This window comes from Teleopsis dalmanni, chromosome 2 (genome assembly GCF_002237135.1).
Source record: "Teleopsis dalmanni isolate 2A chromosome 2, ASM223713v2, whole genome shotgun sequence".
Taxonomy (NCBI): Eukaryota; Metazoa; Arthropoda; class Insecta; order Diptera; family Diopsidae; genus Teleopsis; species Teleopsis dalmanni.
In genome coordinates this window covers 160,096,874-160,117,495 of record NC_051847.1, presented here as the reverse complement: position 1 = coordinate 160,117,495, position 20,622 = coordinate 160,096,874, and the positions used below count along the sequence as shown (strand labels likewise).

At 28.4% G+C, this 20,622-nt stretch overlaps 1 protein-coding gene across 2 annotated transcripts in view; it reads right to left on the bottom strand.

The window, feature by feature from the left end:
* LOC119678764 (5'-AMP-activated protein kinase subunit gamma-1) overlaps positions 1 to 20,622 on the bottom strand; it is a 165,327-nt gene that overhangs the window by 102,497 nt on the left and 42,208 nt on the right. Inside the window, exon 1 of one of the 2 annotated variants that reach the window (XM_038090809.1) lies at positions 7,141 to 8,843. The exons of the other annotated variant lie outside the window; for it this stretch is intronic. Coding sequence (XP_037946737.1) covers positions 7,141 to 8,664 — 1,524 coding nt within the window. The 5' untranslated portion in view covers positions 8,665 to 8,843. Of the gene's footprint in view, positions 1 to 7,140; positions 8,844 to 20,622 lie in introns of those variants that run through there. 2 annotated transcript variants of the gene reach the window in all.

The following is a 20,622-nucleotide window of genomic DNA, read 5'->3' as shown; positions in this document are numbered from 1 at the left end:
TTATATATTACATCTATATATTAATTAAAAATGATATCTATTCTTATATTAGCCGCACTTTTTTCTTTCAGAGTTGTAAAAAAAACACTAAGTCTGGTTGAAACAAATTGGCTTCACTTTAAAAAAACTTCATAAATGCTTATTCTTGACATATTTTTTAGTTCTGCTGTATACAATATGAAATATAAAAACTGTAAGCACTAGAAATTATTTAATTTAAATAAAAGAAAACGAAATAAATATAAGAAAGGCATTGGTTTGCATTTAATGTTATTTATTTAAATTAATTTATTTAAAAAATTTTTTTGAATTTATTAGTAAATGAAATCCTCATATGATTTAAACAGATGACTGGAATTTTGCAACATATTTCCAGTGAACATTCACAATAGACTGACTTTTGATTTTGGCTGCACTAAGACTAAAGTCGTAAAAATTTTTGCGAGTAAAGCCTAACTCTAAAGATTTAGTGAGCATTAAGCCTTTTCTTTTGTAAACATGTCGCAGAAGAACAAATAAAAGAGGCACTACTTTCTATTGCAACTCTTGACGAAATGAAAATTTTGTTAGGCATATATATGCAAAACACGTAATAAAATTTAAAGTTAAATGTTCGAAAATGAATAATAATTCTTTACAATTATTGATAAAAATATTTTATTTATTACATGATTGTGAATAAAATTTTCATGCCTTTTAACGGTAAAATAATAAATAGAAAACGTGACGTATTTGTTACGAACAATGACGACACAAAATGCGAATAATTAACGAAATCATTCGTTGACAGTTAACTGGAAACTTCGTATGTACTTCCAAAAATCATTCACAATAGACAAATTTTTAGTCTTGGCAACCCTGTAATTTAAGCTGCTTATTAGTTAAACGATTTCAAAAAGGATGAACTAAATAAGCCAACAGTGTTGTTGTTTCATATGTTATTTTAAAAATTAGCAGTTGTTCTTTTGTAATATGCTTACAAAAGAAAAGACCTATTGTTGTTGCTGTACATGTTTTCTTTAGTAAGTTGCTAGTATTTTTTTGCTACAACTACGGCTATTATTATGTTTACGAAATATTTATAGAAAATTGACGTCATAATCGCACTTCACAAAACATGTGACAAAATACAGTGCACATATTATATACCGATTAGGTTGCTGCATACGATTTACAAGTTATTTTAAGGTCTAATCTAAGATAGACTACCTTTATTTATCTACGTGTATAAAATTATTGACAAATCTCAAACTGCTATCTTCTTCTTCTTCTTCTTGAGTTAGTGCTATTACGCACTTTTACTCTATAATGGCTGGGGGGTTTATCACTACCCCACACTAGGCTTTAACTAGGCTAAAAAATCATATCATTTATTTGTCTTTTAGTTGATGACGGACCTTAAATCAGCATATCTTCCTGAGAGTCCAGAAGTGGACTTGAGGATTGTTATGGCGGGGTTAAGTAGCGTATCAACTTTAGTGAATAATTTTAAAGCTCTGTCTCTGATATATTTTTTCACTGAGTCAATCCTAAGATCTCTATGTGGAATCTTAAACAGTTTTCTTAAGGCCAGGTTTTGAGCTATCTGTAATTGCTTTAAGGTGGTATTTGAGGCTTTGCTATATGTAACACATCCGTACAGAAGTGCAGGTCTAATTACTTGCGTATAAAGTAACTTTCTGTTTTTAAAGTTGAAGTGATAATTATTAAATAGCGGCTTTAATAAATGTAGAATCTTAGAGCAGCTATTCCGTTTGTATTTCAAATGTTTAAGCCAATTGAACCGTTTGTCAAAAGTGACCCCCAGATATTTTATGTTATCCTCCCACCGTATCTCCGTGTCGCAAACGCTCACTCTTGGAGGATGCTGTCTTCTTTTTCTTTTTTTTGCTATCTGATACCAAATAAATATTGATAATTTATCAAATATTTAAAAAAGCAGGCAAACAGAATAAAATCACGTTTTAGTTATTAATTTTCTTAAAGCTTATGACAGCTCATGAAATATTTTATGAAAACCTTTCAAATACCTTTGAATCCAAAAGAAAGAAAATTTGGTTAGTCTGGTAAGATTGTGACTTAAGTAAATAAATGTCAAGCAAATAATAAAAGTTTAAAAATATTTTTTAACAGAATAAACTTTAAATAAAGATTATCGTCAAAGCAAGAAATTATTAGGAATGGTTGGTTGCAGTGGCTGATAGGCAGATATTTTTCTACCTCAATTAATTAGCTATTATTTACAGATCCTATTTTATAAAATAATGTTTTAAGATATGATCAGAAGGAAAAAAATTATTTCACTATTTTCACGTCATAATATGATATATAATAATTATAGAAGATATATTAACCTATGCTGACGACATAGATATTATGTCGCATAGGTTATCGAAGCATATAACTAAAAATAAATAACAAATATTCAATGAATAGTGCTGTGAAGAATCTTTAAAGAAATATATGTCATAACAACTAATAATAATTTGAACAAAAAGTTGGACTTAGACTATGACTACAGCTTAATCCCCATAAACGATATAAAGACACTCTATATTTAATTTACAGGTTGTGTGAATCTACTGTCATTATGCTACTATAAACATGTTTTAGGATTACGTTTACCTACAGCAACGTTTTGTCAAATCCGAATATCAGCAATATATCTGTGTTTCGACATAGACAAGTTGATTTGCGATATTCCATTATAATACTCGTACATATCATAAGAGCCGTAGTGACGGTTATGTTAAGCTAGTTTCATTGGTAAATGTTTATATAATTTCAATTATTAATATTCAACTATCCATTGTATCAAGAAAATTACAACCAAAAAATTATCGTCCACATTCTGTAATTATAGATATAAGCGTATACAAAATGTGTTGTCACCTGTTAGAAATTTACAAATTTATATAAAACTGCTTATTATTTTCAATATATACGAAAAGCAGAACGAATCGTCAAACAAAAAAATGTATCATCAAATAAATGCATCAGTCATCAAATAGAGAAACGAATCATCAAATAGAAAAATGAATTGTAGAATAGATGAATAATTCATTAAATAGACAAAAAATGATCAAATATACTAAAAAATCATCAATTATAGCAAAGGATTGAAGAGACTAATAGATTGTTTAATAGAAATACAAATAATCCAATTCATAGATAAATCAAAAAAATAAGCGATCAAATGGACAAATAGACTAAAGAGCCTTTAAGTAAGCTAATACTTAAATAAAAAACATACCAATAAATAAAAGAACGAATCATGAACTTACCAACTGTCTATCAGTGGTCAACTGGACAACCAAATAGACATATTACACACTATTATAAACATTACAAAAGCCAAATTTTTTTCTTTCAGAGTAGCAAAAAAATACTCTCAAGCAACAACAATGCTCTTAAAATATTCAGACTTAGGTTTCTCACGCAAAAATTTTTACGCATCAAGTTTTAATGCAGCCAAATTCAAAAGTCAGTCTATTGTGAATGTTCACTGGAAATATGTTGCAAAATTCCAGTCATCTGTTTAAATCATATGAGGATTTCATTTACTAATAAATTCAAAAAAATTTTTAAAATAAATTAATTTAAATATTTAATTTATATAAGATAAAAATCCTAACCATTGTTTTCTTTTATTTAAGATAATTAATTTTTAGTGTTTATAATTTTTACATTTCATATTGTACACAACACAACAAAAAGCATATGTGAAAAAATACCATTTGATATATTCTAAAGGTGATGCCATATTACTTTAACCAGACTTAATGTTGTTTTTTTTCAACTCTGAAAGAAAAAATTACGGCTTAAGTTTATATTTATATATTGTTAACAGAGGGAGCAAATCCAATCAAAACTACGGCGAATACACGTACACCATTCGTAGCGCTATCTTATGCAAATATCCAGGTTCAGAACGTAATAGTAGTCTCAGTAAGATTCAATATTGAGTACTCATTCTAATTACACGTGTCACGTATGATTTTTACAATGATTAAACAATTTGAAGAAAAAATATTACAATGTATTGTGTAAAACTGTAATAAACAATATTTAATTATTTTTACATTTAATTATTTTTAGCCATAATTAGAAAACTTTTCAAAAAAATAGATATTTTATTAAGTATACCTCACAAATGTTCAAATTCCTTCAGTTTTTCATTTTTATTTATTTAAAAACTTTACAATAATTTTACAGTAAATATGTTACGTTAAAAAATTTTAAATCTCACGTTAGACAAAACATGTATTTTTTTCAAGATAATATTAGATAATTTTTATTATGACCATTAAGATAACTAAAAATAAGTGAACGTTTATCTTAAGTTCATTGTTATGTTTAAATTTTGAGAAATTATATGTTAATTTATTCTGAACCTAAAACAGAATAAAAAAAAATTAATAAATTATTTGAAGCAATAATTCGAAATATTTGCAAATTTAATTTACATAGAGTGGCAAATAGATATCATTAAAAAAAAGTAAAAAGGTTGATTGTAGAAATTAACTCACTTCAAATTGAAATTTATTCAATTTTTATATAAAACTAAATATAAATACTAAAGTTCACTCTAAGTGATATTTGAAATTTTTGTAAAGAATTCTAATTATAATTTTGGTATGTTCCCATTGCCTTCGTAAAGCAGTTTATTTGATTTAGTTTGCAAATGAAATGTGATTAATCGTACAAAGAGCTTTTGTGCTTTTAAACTTAGTTAAGAATAAATCAATAGAAATTTCACCAAAAATTTCGTATATAACATTGGAAAAATTTATTTCCCAAAAGGGAAATGATCGAAATTTGACATATTTGAAACATGACACGATGTTTTTCGTGTAAGAATTTTTTGAAATATTTGTTTTATAAATAAATAAATATTATATACAAAATTTTTTGTATTTTCTGCGTTTTTCATGATCAATTAATTAATTTCTGCAAACAAAACAAAACTAAATATTATCAGCTAACAATTGAAATCTAAACAAACAAAAGCTTTTCTAGAACTTTCATTGAACTTTCTGACACACAAAAGCTCTTCTTCATGCATAAATCAATTTATGCCAATGGAAACGACGAAATCTTAATTTGATTCATTGTTTCTTGCCTTGCCTCGGATGGTTTACTCTACAAATTCTTTAAAAGCGTTTATGTGCCTTTCCTAATGCGAAAGACAGTACGCATTATTATAATGATAGTATTTTTCGGTTGGCTTTGCTCAAGTATTGCGATTGCACCAAGAATCGATATTGGTTTAAATCAAGAATTATCTATGCCTGAGGATAGTTTTGTTTTGCATTACTTTAAATCATTAAATAAGTACCTGAATATTGGACCTCCAGTTTTTTTTGTACTAAAAAATGGTCTTAATTTTTCCACTACAATTGATCAAAATTTAATTTGTTCCGGACAATTCTGTAACAGTGACAGTCTAATAACTCAAATTTATTTAGCAAGTCGACGTTCTAACTTAACATATATTGCAAAACCCGCTTCTAGCTGGATGGATGATTATTTTGATTGGAGTCAAATTATGAGCTGCTGTAAATACAATCCAAATACGGGTGGTTTTTGCCCTCATCAAGATACATCTTGCGACCGATGCACGATACATAAAAATAAGTACCATCGACCCACTGAAGAAGACTTTAGTAAATATTTACCATTTTTCCTACAAGACAATCCCTACCTTTGTCTTGCACCTTTTGGTGGTCCAGTGGATCCTGCTATTGGCTTAGGTGGTTTCTTAAAACCTGGAGAACAGATATCAGGCAATACACGTTATGAACAGGCTAATGCAATAATTTTAACATTTCTCGTTAAAAACCATCATGACAAAAATTAAGGCCTGCGTTGGAATGGGAAAAACGATATGTTGAATATATGGTTAACTATACAAAAACACGTATGAGTAAGCATATGGATATTGCTTTTACATCAGAACGTTCTATTGAAGATGAATTAAATCGTGAATCACAATCAGATGTCTTAACTATACTTGTATCCTATCTAATTATGTTCGCTTATATTGCGATCTCGTTGGGACATGTACAAGATGTGCGACGTGCATTAATTGATAGCAAAATAACGCTTGGTGTTGGAGGTGTTATCATCGTGTTAGCTTCAGTAGTGTCGTCAGTTGGCGTTTTTGGTTTCGTTGGAGTGCCAGCTACTTTGATAATAGTTGAAGTAATTCCATTTTTAGTGCTAGCAGTGGGTGTGGATAATATTTTTATACTTGTGCAAACGTATCAAAGGGATCCACGTCGTGCTGATGAAACTCATGAAGAACACATAGGACGGATTTTCCGACAATCACAATGCCACATCCAATAGCAACAATAATAAAGTAGCTTTTATAGTCAGCGATAAAAACGATTTGGGTGGTTGTGGGACAGATTCTAAAGATGTATTTGCGAATAAATTGAATCATATATCTTCAGCGATCTGATAGCTGATTTAATCATATATCTTCAAGTTAAAACAAAAAAGTTGATAACATCTTTAGTTATAAATCTATGTTTTCAAGATTGTTCAGAAAACGTGTCATTAAAATATGAAAAAAAAATTTTTTTTAAGTTGTTCTTGGGCTGACTAGCAAAAATACACTAGCAGTTCAAAAATTATATATGGATAATTAAAACATCCAGGTTATTAAACCATAGAGGTTTCCAAAAGACCACTGATGATGGATATTTAGCGATTTCCGAAACTAATTCATTTAATTAAAATTTAACAGAATTGAATTTAAAAAATTTCTGACTATAACACTCTTTTCTATATAAAATATAAAATGTTAAATATTTTCAATTTTCAGCAATAATGTGTTTTGTTGTTTGAAGTTTTTCATGAACTTTTAAATTTCTTTGAGTTTTTCCGAGGGACCGAATGTTATAAAAAAACTTGTAATTATTTTATTTATCTTATAAAAAAATTAAAACAAATTTTTTTAAAATATGCCAACAGTGATTAAAATTGTATGTCTTTTTTTACAATGCAATATATGTGAGGATTTTGATTAAATATTTTTGGAAGAGGTAAAAATTTGTCTTAACCTTATTATTTTTTCGATAGTTGAGATTCACACTTTTTTTTTAAAAATGTATGTATTTGTTGGTAACTTACGTCATCTGATGGTGCAGTGGCACGTTCACTTTCTGCAGCGCTATCATCGGTCATATGCATTTTACCGGGTAGAGTTTCTGAACGCTTAACCCACACATCATCTAAGTGATTTAAGTAATCTTTCGGTGATTTACTTAAACTAGTATCACATTTATTATTTTGGTTATTTTCATTTGTTGTATTATCGTTGTTGGATTTTGCACGTATCTCCACAAGTGATGCATCGAAGTACTTTTTGGAAAGATGTGGCACAACAATGTCAGATTTTTTACTACCATAACGTTGTGAAAATATGCCCTGCACTGAGGAATAGCCGCCGAAGCTGCTGGGAAAACTTATGGTGTGTGCATTCACGCTGGAATCTAAATACTTTAGTTTGTTAGCATCCGCACGTAGTTGCGGTAATTCTGGAGTTTCTTGGGCTTTGGTCACAGTAAATTTTCCTTTTATAATTACAGAATTTTCATTGCTTATAGATGAATCAACGCTTTTTTGCTTGAAAGATATATTTTTTTTTACTTTGGGTTTAATGGGTGCACCAGATTTCTTCTCTAACTTTTCGTTTGTTCTTAAGTCTAACTGTTTTTGTACCGGCCTTAAACTTGGTGTATTTACTTGAAGCAAATTCATTAGCGATTGTGGCAATATTGTCGGTGGTATTGGTGGAGGTGGCGGCGGTGGTATATTTTTAGTCTGTGGTACTGTTTTAATATCCTCAACATCACTAGTATTAATGCTATCAATTTTATGCATAAATTGTTGTCGCAGATATTCTAAATGTTTAAATTTAGCTGCATCGGCTTCGTTCACAATTGGCGGAGGTGGTGGAGGCGGTGGTGTAGAATGTGAGGGTTTTTCAAATTTGGGCGCACCGCAATCAGCACCTAAAGCTTGTGGCGACTTATCACCATCATCTTCATCCTCTTCTTTGCATTGTGATAAACGACGTCGTTCCGAAAAAGGCAAGAGATAAGGACGTGTGTGAAATAAATCATTACGGTACTCTCCAGCATAAAATTTTGGAACTAAATTCACAGCAGAATGTATTTGTTTGGCATTACTATCCTCATCACTATCACTATCGCTGTTATACTCGAATGAATTTGTGCGCGGAAGATTTGTGTTACCAAAACCCGTTAAACATAATGATTGACGTAGTTCTTTAAATAATGCACTGGAGCTCTGTATATCGTCGTCGTCACTTTCCGAATCTGTTTCGTATCCATCCATATTTGAATGTTCTAAATCATCCATTGATGATTCAAATGCGTTTTCAAATATATCATCACCCATATTGTTAGAATTAGCCTTCGTCGTCTGTGTTTGCGTTAGAAAAATTTTTGAGCTATTCGTTGCCGCATTATCATACGAAACATCGGATAAGGAGTCTTCACTTTTACTCAGAGACTTTTCCGTAATATCTTGTTTTTCCTCATGTTGTATAGATGATACGGAAGGGGTTGTGGATAAAACACCCTTTGTAGGGTTAACATCTTCATCGATGTAATCACAATTAGTTGCCATTTGTATTAATTTTGAATAAAATACTTTAATGTGTTTGATATGATAAAATTTATTATAAAAGAAAGCTAATTAAAAGTGTCTTAACTATTTTCAGAAATAAAAAATTAAGATACACTTAAAACAAAGATTTAAATACTACACTGCACTATAATATTTTCTTTTGAACGACATTGATTTGCTTTTTTCTTTCTATGATTTTAAATTTTCAAAGACTATGATTTGAAATTTCCAATATATATTACAAATCTTGAATAACAGAGCACAGAAAACATTAATCTGGAAAAAAAGAAATGTTTAAATTAAAAAAGTGAAATAAAAAATTTGAAATGCGCTCAAATGTATCAGTTGATTTGACTTAAGTACTGCAACATTTTATTTTAATTTATTACATTATATATTAAATAAGACCATATATCATAAAAATATATATAAATTTTTTTAACAGGATCTGGTGAACAAAATGTGACGAAAATTTGTATTTCAATATATCGGATCAGAAAATTGGAATCAAGTAGAGTCCAGCAATTGTCGAAGATAACACAAAGTCTGAACATTCTAACAAGGTCATTTCTGATAAGATGTTTTAGTAGTTGCTTTACAGCACTGACCACGTAAATATTTCAGTTACAGACCATGGACGACCTAACAAGATTCAACACCTTCTCATAAAACTTATATGAAAAAGAATGGTTCAAAAATCGTGTTCCACACTTCATTTCGTCCACAGATCTAGACTATTTCATCTGGGCCATTTTGGAGAGCAGGGTGAGGACTAAAAAAATGACAGTATGGATGCACAGAACCGTTTTTTAACCGTGAAAATAATCAATGCAAAAGGTGGCCACATCATGTAAGAGTGAATGAATTTTGATTATTCCCACAAATTTTTATAATTTGAATCAATAAAAAAGAATTTCATATAAAAATGATATGGTCTTCAATTACTTTACCCTATTAATTTTTATCGCGATATGACAATTAGTTTGTTTACACTAAATTTTTAAGTGAGTCAAGTTAATAATATTAAATAAGGGAGCGCAGTTATAGGTGTTATTATAATATAATTGTAATATAATAATTTTGTTTTTTTTTTAAAACTTTTGAATGTTTAAACAAACTAACATCTTTGAAAACAAAATAACATAATTATTTTAACTAAACTTTCAGCATATTTTTATAAAATTTTTTGTATATAAATATATACAAAATATATATAAAAAAACTTATGACGTATTCAATTTTTAAAAATTATTCTTTATTTTTAATTAGGGTAAACCCTAAATGAATTGCGCATTATTTCTTCTTTCGAAATAATGAAACAAGAATCATTTTAAATGATTTCGTTAAAGATACACCCGTGGTTAATTAAGCAAATAATTGAGTAATCCTCTTAATGAGTTTAAGGTCAAATGTTTGGACGGTTTGTTAAATAAAATGTGTGCTATGTAAATTGCAATGATACATAAAAGTATGACTAAGAAGCATAAAATGCTATCACCCTTCCGAGTAGTCTCACAAAAATATTTTAATTGAATTGCGTAGTAAATTTTATTGTTAGTTATGCTATATTGGAATAATTAATTAGTAGAAATTAATACGTAACTTTAATTAAATTATTTCTTGCAATTATATTTTAATAAGTTTCGTATTTTTCTCTAATCACACATTTAATCATACTACAACTTTTATTTTTCATTTTAATTAATTAAATAGAAACAGACTCAACGTCATTTACGAGACTAATTAAGACATTAAAAATATTCCCATTACAAGCAAATAAAGTTGTATTCCAGGTTGCTGTTTTTATTATACCGAAGCTGTTAACATTAATACACTATTCCTCTTGAAAGTCAAAACGATGGCAATTGTGCACTGCACTGGCTTATAAATGGCTTATATTCATTTCTTCTTCCGTTTATATAAAAATTATAAGTTATAGTCACCCGATTTTCGTCATTTCAAAATCATAGTTGTACCACATCCCCAAAGGCTATATGTACAAAAATCTACTTAAAAACCGGACACTAATTTGTGTTAAAACTTACAACCAAAAATACTAATAGACAAGAGTAAGTCAATATATCTCACCTATCTGGTCAAAATGATATATACATAAGGTTTCCAATATATTTTTTAATTCTTAATATATTATTTAATATTTACGTATTCGTAAATTTCAAAGCTCTACTGTTAAACACGGAAAATATGCTTTATAGAGAAAAAGTTATTTAAATTCCAAAAACCATTATTTAAAATAAAACCTCACAAGATATAAACTATTTTTGTTATCAAATTTTGTTTTAATTATTTTTATTAAATTGTCGATCTCAACTGTTTATCAAGATGGATAAGTAGTTTATAGAGCATTTATACAGATAAATCCGAATTAAATTAAGTCTAATGAGACTGTGCGCCAGAATATATCACATCAAAATAGTACTAGAGAAGTTAATTAGAGACTGAATAAGTTCTACTGTAAGAAATCTCCTGACCCGTACTGCCCTATGGTGAATACTATATTCAGTTATTCGTGCCGAAGTAAAAATGAAGGAAGTGTAAGAACCAATTAAATTTTGGTTTCTTGATGCAAACGTAGAAAAAATCTTATATCAGCTGATTCAAACATTAAGCAATTGCATATATTTCTTGTCTGTGAAGTATTTAGTAATCAGATTGAACTTGTGTTGTTTATGTTTTTATGCTGTTTTGTTTTGTGTGTACTTTTATCATAATCAATGATTTTTTTTCGTTCTATCGTTTTCATTTCAATTCAGCGTTAAATGTACTGAGACCCTGCGCCATTATATGTCTTAAACAAAATCATATTAGTTTAGTTTTGTAATGGGATTTTGGGATCATGACGCTTGAGATTGTCTTGACTATAAAATATTTGCCTGAAGTTTAAAGCATAACTGGAAACTTGCGGGCTCAAAATCAATTGACTTTAAAAAGCTCTATTAGAATTGTGAAGGTAAATAAAATATCTTATTTTAATAGATCCATAACTGTTGAAACATAAATTCTCCTGAGTCCAAATAATATATATTACAATTAATACAGTGAATTAAATATGATTCATAACTGTGAAATTCATGTTCATTTCTTCGGAGATTCTGACTTTGAGCAACTTGCAGATTCTGAATAGTAGCAACTCTGAAGTAGAAGTAAGCGAAATTTATTAACCAGAAAGATTATGCTTAATTCTTTTTTGGATTACGTAGGCTATCTTAAAAACAGTTACCAGCTAGAAATGTATTATGCATTATGACTTGATAAATTTAAAGACATAATCAACAAAGATGCCAAAACCAATAGAATACAACAATATACACATCGACCGTCATCATGGATAATAATCATGAACTGTATGTCGTACTATTTTATTCGTAACTTAAACACCGGATTTTGTCCCCAGTGACTAATTTTTGCCTCTATAGTTGAAAAATTAGCTCAAAGGGTTAAAGTTTCTGCAAATGGAAAAGGTGATAAGGTGATAAATAGTATTTAGAACGGTTCAAGAATTAGAGCTGAGAAAGGAAAAGTGAATACAGTTAAAACTATTACTTTAAAATTGTTACTTTATTTGGCTGAAAACTTTTAAAACACCCTTCGTTTCAAGTGTTTTTAAAACCTTTAAAATTCTGTAACAGAACTCTTCTTTTTTTTAATTTTAAGTAATTTTTTTTTTATTTGTTTTATTTTTGTTCAAAAAAATTTTTTAATATGTATTTGCCTTGAATTGATTTCAAAGTTATATTTTTCTCTAATAGCAGAATAAGTGAGCAATTATTGTCAATCAGTCAATCAAAAGTAAATTAAATATTCAAGAGTGAAAGTATTACGATATCTAGAATAAGGGCTTTTTCAATCGCTGTTACGTCAGAATTAAATAAAAATTCCTACAAGTTATTAGAAATAAAAGAAAATGGAAAATTGACTCATTAATATTTTTACACTATACATTTCTGCGAAAAATATAATAACATATAATTTCTAATAATAAAAAATTATATTTTTAAAAAAAGTTCAAATTTGTACTAATGACTTATTACAATGTATTACAATTTATCTTTAAATGAATTATTTATTTTATATTCAAATTAATTTCCTTTTAAAAGTGAGTCACGTGAAAAAGCTGTCGACCTTTTGATAAATTGCAAATTTAAAACTTTTCGAGAATTTTAATGCTTTTATGGACTTGTTTGGAATCACTCGTATTTGTATCTAAATGACGCAGTAATCAATTTGAAAATGTTTAAAAAATTAATTTAAAATATAAAAATAATAATTCATGCAAACTTAAATTAATTTAAGTTCCAGAATTTAATATATGTAAGGGTATATGTAAAGGGTATATGTAAGGTTAATAAGAGTTGAACTGAACAACACAGTTTATATCATTGGTTTATTTCAAGGGTCACGTTTCATCAGTTTATTTAATACAAGTATAACCTATTTTTTTCATTTAAAAAATAAAATCCCTCCACACGTCATGAAAAAGTTGGAGAAGCCGAAAACTAAATGCAACTGATTATTTTGACCTTTATTTCATTATTTAGAGACATGTTGCAAATAGATTTTCATTTAGTTTCTTCATTTAGACTATATAAAAATTTATATTTTAGATAGAGGAAAAATTCTAGTTACAGATATCACTCTTGGGTTGACAATTTTTCTAAAACAAGTTTTTTTATCATTATATGAATCAACCTAATCGGGTACCCCTTCCGGAAGAAACAAAATTTGACCGACGATGGTTATCCATCCGCTTAAGACAGTTTATTCAATATATTTAATGTTTTCGATATTCTTACTAAATATTTACAAAATACTTATAAAAAATTTATTTTATATGTATTACAAATAATTAAATGTTATAGGTTTATTGAACTAAAGTAAAAAAAAAACTCCGGATATATTATATGTTATTATAAATTAGCAAAGCTAATTTATTCAACAATTTACGTTAATTGCATGTATAGATCAATTAAATATAATAACAGTTCATAGATTATCTAATTCAAGGAAAACATATTTCAAAATTATATAAAAACTATATTCGCTTCATTATTATACAGAATTAATCACAATTTTAAGTATTAAATTCCAGCTTAGACACGATGGCAGCTTATAAAAATATAAATTGTAAGTTTTTTATCTTTTACCATTTGAAATAACACAATAATAAAATAATAATTTTTTTAAATTTATTCCAAAAAGTAACTAACATATTCCCATGTCTTCACTCCTTACATCTACATATACGAGTTGAAGTTCCGTTCTGCTTAAATAGTTTTTAGAATAGAGTACCCATCAGCTCTCTGTACTAATCGCAGCTGAACTTGTAGGTCGCTGTCAAGTTTTCTCTGCACTGTTGGTTGAATGCATGTTTCTACTTAAAACGTGATTCTATTGGCACGTTTATGTCCACGAATCAAACAAAAATTAAAAACTTATATTTTGTGAATCATAATAGTTTAATTTCTCTTTATTTCATTTGAAAATATCTAAACTGCTTTAGATTATATTTAATAAAGAAAATTTGTACCAACAACCATGTCTCTTGCTGCGTAAAGTTAATCAGCGTAATATAGTTGTCTCCAATTTTTATATTGAAAATAAGTTTTCCAACTGTTAAGACTAAAAATATTTCTTTTCGCTTACTTTGGTTAAGTAGGTTGAATCCAACCTATAACAAGATTCAGGAACCTTACCACCTCAGTAGAACGAAGCTACAAGTCAATGAATCTCTAATTTGACTAGAATAAACATGGATGTATGTTCATAAAAAGTTAAGGTTATCATAACCTTAACTACATTTCGTGCTAGGTTCTACCTACGGCTATTTATTGCCTTCTAATTCCTCTCCTCGTAATGAACATTAGGGAAATCAACGCTGATATGTTAACTGATTTTATGGTTTCTTCATAATTTCTTTGAGACAACTACAAGTCAATTGGTTAGACTCAATTAGGATCTTAGTCGTCCAGTTAATGAAATACTTTTTTTTCTTTAAAACGGTTACCGGCTATCATAAAACTGATCTAGAAAATATTAAATATTTACAAAAATAACCAAGTTATTATAATATACCATAGGTATATCAGTCATAGTTATCGAATCAGGTTTAGAACTAAGCAACCCCCAAAAACAGAAAAAATAATGGCACATAAATATGATTGGATCGGTCATATTGGACGTAGACCTGCAGACGATAGCACTAAGCAAGTTCTGGAATATAACCCCAAAGACTCTATAGTAGAAGACCTAGAAGCCCGCACAGTACGTGGTGGACGCAGTTTGAAACAGAGCTACTATCTTACGAAATAAAATTGGAGCGTAGTTATTACGGCCGTATGTTCCTTATAGGAATTAAGCGATTAAATATATAAAACAGTCATAACAGTCATAACAAACAAAGAACATATCAAATATATTTTTATAAAATAGTATATAATTTAAAATAAATATATAAAATGTAATTTAAATTTAATATGTATTCTGTCAAATATGTTGTAACATTTTACAATTATTTGATAAATAAGATTGAAGTCAAGATAATTTACAATTAAGGTAGTTCCACCTGCGGAAAGCTACTCTTTTTTTTAATTAAAATTTTATTATAACATCTGAAGCGACGTTTTCCCCCCAAGTTGAGATTGTATTCCTAAGCAACGTTTTCCCCTAAGTTGAACTTGTATTCCTAAGTTGAAATTGTGCCCCGAGCTGTCATATTTTACCCTTGCGAAACATACATCCCACGATTAGAGAGATTAGACTCTATGCCTTTGTTTGAAATATTTATATATTTTAATTATGAACATATATTGATAATCGAGCGGTGAGCGGTGTCTTTACCCAAAGTACACCAAGGAAATAATAATAATAATATATTGATAATATTTATACAGTTATTAGAAATAAATTTTTATATTTATTGATATTAAGAAGTATAATTTGAAATTATTTATATTAAACTTGGGAATTGGTACCATCCCATTTTTCGTACTCCTTTGTACCACCATTTAATATAACTGACATCTAGTAAAAAAAGAGTGAATAATAAATTATAAAAAATTATTTTATTCTTCCAGAAAAAAATATGCAGATATCAGAACAAGTAGAAATGGTGGAAAGAATAATTAATAAATTAAATTTATGTTTATTTATAAAGTAATTTATTTTACTGACAATTTTATAAACGATCACATATTTAATGTTAACTGAAAATTTATATCTAAATAAATATATATTAATGACTTTAATACAATTTATTTTATTAATTGTTTTTTTGTGTTGTTAATTTGTTGTTATAATTGTTTAATCAATTATAAAACAATTTGAATTAATTAAAAACTTACAAATAAGCTCTGGCTTAATAAATTCATATCAGCTTTTACAATATTTCGTTATGTAGGATTATTTTAGTTACAACTGTTGATATTAATAGATAATATTCTGAAAGAAAAAACTAAATTCTAATATATACACGAGTATAAGTAATGAACAAAACATTTGTTTCCGACATTAACAATATTTTTATAAATTCAACATCTTAACTTAAAATTTTTAGTTATATATATGGTAAGAATATACATACATATATATCGTTGTAATAATTACTTAAAAAGTCTCTATGAGTAATTATTTATCGAGTTTATTATGAAACTTATTGTATTTAAATGCGGCTTGCATCACTTCAGCAGTATTAAATTACTTATAAATGATATAACCGATGATCGCGTAATAACATCTTTAGTCTCCAATGCACACCCACTCTGTACCATCTACCAGTTTCATTGCAGTTCTCAACTATAGTAATTGTTGAACTTATAAATTCATAAATAAAAAGCTTATTTCAGTCGCGTTTCAATAATACAAAATCATTGCCTGTCACACCTACTCCTCTCCCTCTCGTCTATTCCGAAATATTTTGCAATTGTAATCAAAGCTCAATATATTTGTTTGAAATTTTTACTTATCAATGCGATACTGTTTGCATCTGTTCTAGTATCTAGTATCGTAACTGTTTTCATATACAAATAATTGTTGAAATATTTTTTGTTGAAATATTTCTTTTTCTGTTTATACTCGTATAAACAAATAATACTTAAGTTTATCTTAATTAAAAAGTCAATAAGTAAACTGTAGTCAATTTATTGTTGATGTCAAAACACTTTATTTGCAAATTATTTTAATTTTAATTTTTTTTTTATTTTTAAAAATATTTGAAAATCTTATTTATGTGTATATGCAGGTAATCAAGTTAGTTGTGGTGGAGGGAGGAACGAATTCTCCTCAATTAATTAAAAAAAAGCCGTTTGGAATCCACAAAACCTCGTAATAATGGGTAGTAAAGAGAAGGTCAAGCTAGAACCAGCCAGACGCATTTATAAAGACAAGAATCTGGCTAATGCTAGTGCTAGAGATATCGCCGAGTGTGTTGAAGAAGGGGCGGCCCCCATGGACATAGACACATCAGGTGTTTTGGCGTCCTTTCCTCGAAAGCATTGTAGGAGATACCACAGGGTAGGCCAAGACTAGCTCCATGCCGTTCAGTGCACTGTAAAGACAGATACTAACCTAGATACTTCTGATTTGTTTCTATGTATTACGTTCTACATCTGACAGGGGCATGGATTGAAATAGGGGTATTAGTGGAAGAGGTACCTAGTCTAGAAAGCTCATCTGCACGCTCATTTGATAAATTCCTTACATTCTTGCACTAATTTAGATGACATACAGACCGCTGATAAGGCTTTAATAGCTGCCTAGCTGTCAATTAAAATGTAGACTTCTCCATGTTTAAAACAAGAGCACACGCCCTAAGGATGGTGAAAATATCTGCCTGAAATATTCAAGTGGAATCTGAAAGATGGTATGATTTACTAATCATAAGGTCCGTAGAAAAGATTTCAGCTCCAATGCCTTTATCCATCTCTATACCTGTTGGTATAGATCGCTATCATTTTTAGCATTGTAAGCAATATTGCCTCCCTATCCCCTCTTGAAGCAATTCTGGCGCCAAAGTTACTATGTAAACTATGTATATATATTTGACAAAGAGACTCAAAAGAATACAATAATTTGTTTATAATATATATTAATAGATCTTTAGTGCTTCAGAAATATACATAAAAAATACATAAAAAATTATTAAAAAAAACAATAGAATATATTGTTGTAATCTAAGTCTACTTTAGCTTTTATTACTGGCAAAGTTCATAGCTCTTATTATCTGGTTTTACAATATTAATAAACAATATTTATTTGTTTTATTTGTTTATTAACAAACTAATATGTTTGTTTTTTGAAGCCATTTTACATACTTTTTGAAGTTAAAACAATTTTTTAGTTTAAATAATTATTTATTTATGCAAATATTTTGAAACTTTTTGACTACTGCATTAAGGAAAAGGAGATTGAATACTATCTACTACTTTGAAACGTTAGAAATTTCTATACAGAAACGAACCATATAATTAAAAATCTGTTTTTATGTCAAAAGCACTACAAAAAAAGTTTAATTAAAAAAATTACTCGTATTATTATTAAAATGTGGATTCAGTACAATTAAGTTATACATATTTCTTAACAATTATTACGATAAAGAAATTATAACGCATTAAATAAAATTTATATTTTGAAACAATTTATGAATCACATTCAGAAATTTTGAAATAATTTGATAATAAAAAATAATTTATGAGATAATTAATCAAAAAGAATTATAGTCAATCGCAGTGAAAGAACGCTACCATAACACATTGATCATTACATTATAAGTGCTATATAGAGTTCACACCAGTTTTATTACTTGCTCGTGAGATGGCGCTACGAGGTTAAAACAATTTCGACTGCAATGTTTCTAGAATGAATTTCATTTTACTTGGAATAACTTCCTTAATAAATGAACAATAGCTATAAAAAATAAAGTAGATTTTGCTTTTGACAGTAAGTAGAGTGTATTGCACATAAGCTTGGGACTACATATTGCATGCGAAGGTGAATAACATATTTTTATATTTTTGTTATGATATTGACTAGGTCGGAGGATCTTAAATTCACATTATATAGCAGATATAATTTATCTTGATTTCTTAAATATAAAAATATAGTTTCTTTAAATTTGCGCCAGTTTATATCTTATTGCTATGAACTGTTCCGCGGATGTTATATACTTTATAATTGTATTTAGGATATTGACTAGGTCGGAGGATCTTATATTCACATTATATAGCAGATATAATTTATCTTGATTTCTTAAATATAAAAATATAGTTTCTTTAAATTTGCGCCAGTTTATATCTCATTGCTATGAACTGTTCCGCGGATGTTATAAACAAGGTTGATTGATGATAAAGGAAAACTATATGAAGTTAATAAAACCACTAATCGAATTTAAACCAAACATCTGCTAACTGAAGAGATTACATGGATTAATGCAATCAAAGATGTGCATTTTTAAAGCCATAAGTATATGTTACGCTTGATGGAGTTAGGTTCGTAGTTCATGGTATACGACAAGACTATATTATAGATAAGACTTAGAAAAGGTTGGGAACTATGTAACGATGTCACTGCAGCGTTTAAGGATTATTGTGACAAACCCACTTATTTCCATAAGCGGAAAGCATTTAAAAATGTCATTATGTCCCTTTAAGAAATATTGCTTATTTCCGTTATGAGTGGATACGTGACATAGAATGTATTCTGCTGTTTTCTCTTAATCGTGACAAGGTCTGCAGCTATCGTCACTTGTAATACCATCGCAATGTTCAGTGAGAGACCCTGTGACAAGTCGGATGTCTTTTCTGATCAGCATTAGTAGGTAATTAGTTCTAGCTTTTGATCAATTTGGCACATGAATTCTTTTATGATATACATATATGTAAGTCAAACCACTGTAGTATGTGTAATGCAAATGAAATTGCGAATAGGGAACATTTTTCGGGTATTGCCAAAATTATACTGGAAGTGTAATATTTGCGAAATAAATTAAATATATTGGTATTTTATTCTAACTAATTCTAAACTGCGGTTCAATTCTTCATGACGTCACACATTTGTTTTCATTATGAACACACTTACTTGCGATCTATTGGCTTTTGGTTCCGACCCATTGAAATGACCAAGTTCCTTTATCTTGACCCAAGCCTACGTCTTCATCTGTTCCTTATCCCAAAGCTCGTTTCTTCTTCTTACTCTACATTCATCTTGATTTACATAGGTGTATTGTAATTTCTTTCATATTTACCGCTACATAGATCTTCACGAGTTACAGTAACAATAACATCTGTCTTCAGCAACATTTCAAACACATAATATAAAGTTGTTAATTATGTTAGAATAAGATTTAATAACTATCAAATTTTTAAGATTAGATGCAAAAAAAATTCAAAGAACATAAGTGGGAACGTTTTCGATTTCTTGACATGCCTATTTGATGACGGATGTTTGTAAACAACTTTATTTACTACGTTATATGTAAATATATAATAGCTGTTTAGAAAATTTGAGATATCTGACTAAAAGTTCGAAAGATTTTACAAGCAAACCACCAACATTAAACAGATATGCCATCTGGCTATAATTGCGTTCCTAATAATCTTAATGTTTTGATAATATATTCAAATGTTAGTTAAAAAAAGAAATGATCGTTTATCTATATGACGATGTATTTTATGAGTTAAAAGTAGTTACGAGGATGGTTTTTGGATATTAACTACAATTTTGATATTTTTAATAGCTGTATTCAGAAGACGGATCAAAATTTTTATATATCTCGAACTAAATGAAAGCTCCGTATAATTCTTGAATTATTCTTTCATTTCTGGTTTTTATTCGAATTTCATTCAATCTGATTTTGTTTCTTTTAAGTGTTATTTCTAATCTTTGACGGAGTATATTTCCTATAGATTAGAAAAACTGGAGAATGTTTTATATTATATATATAGT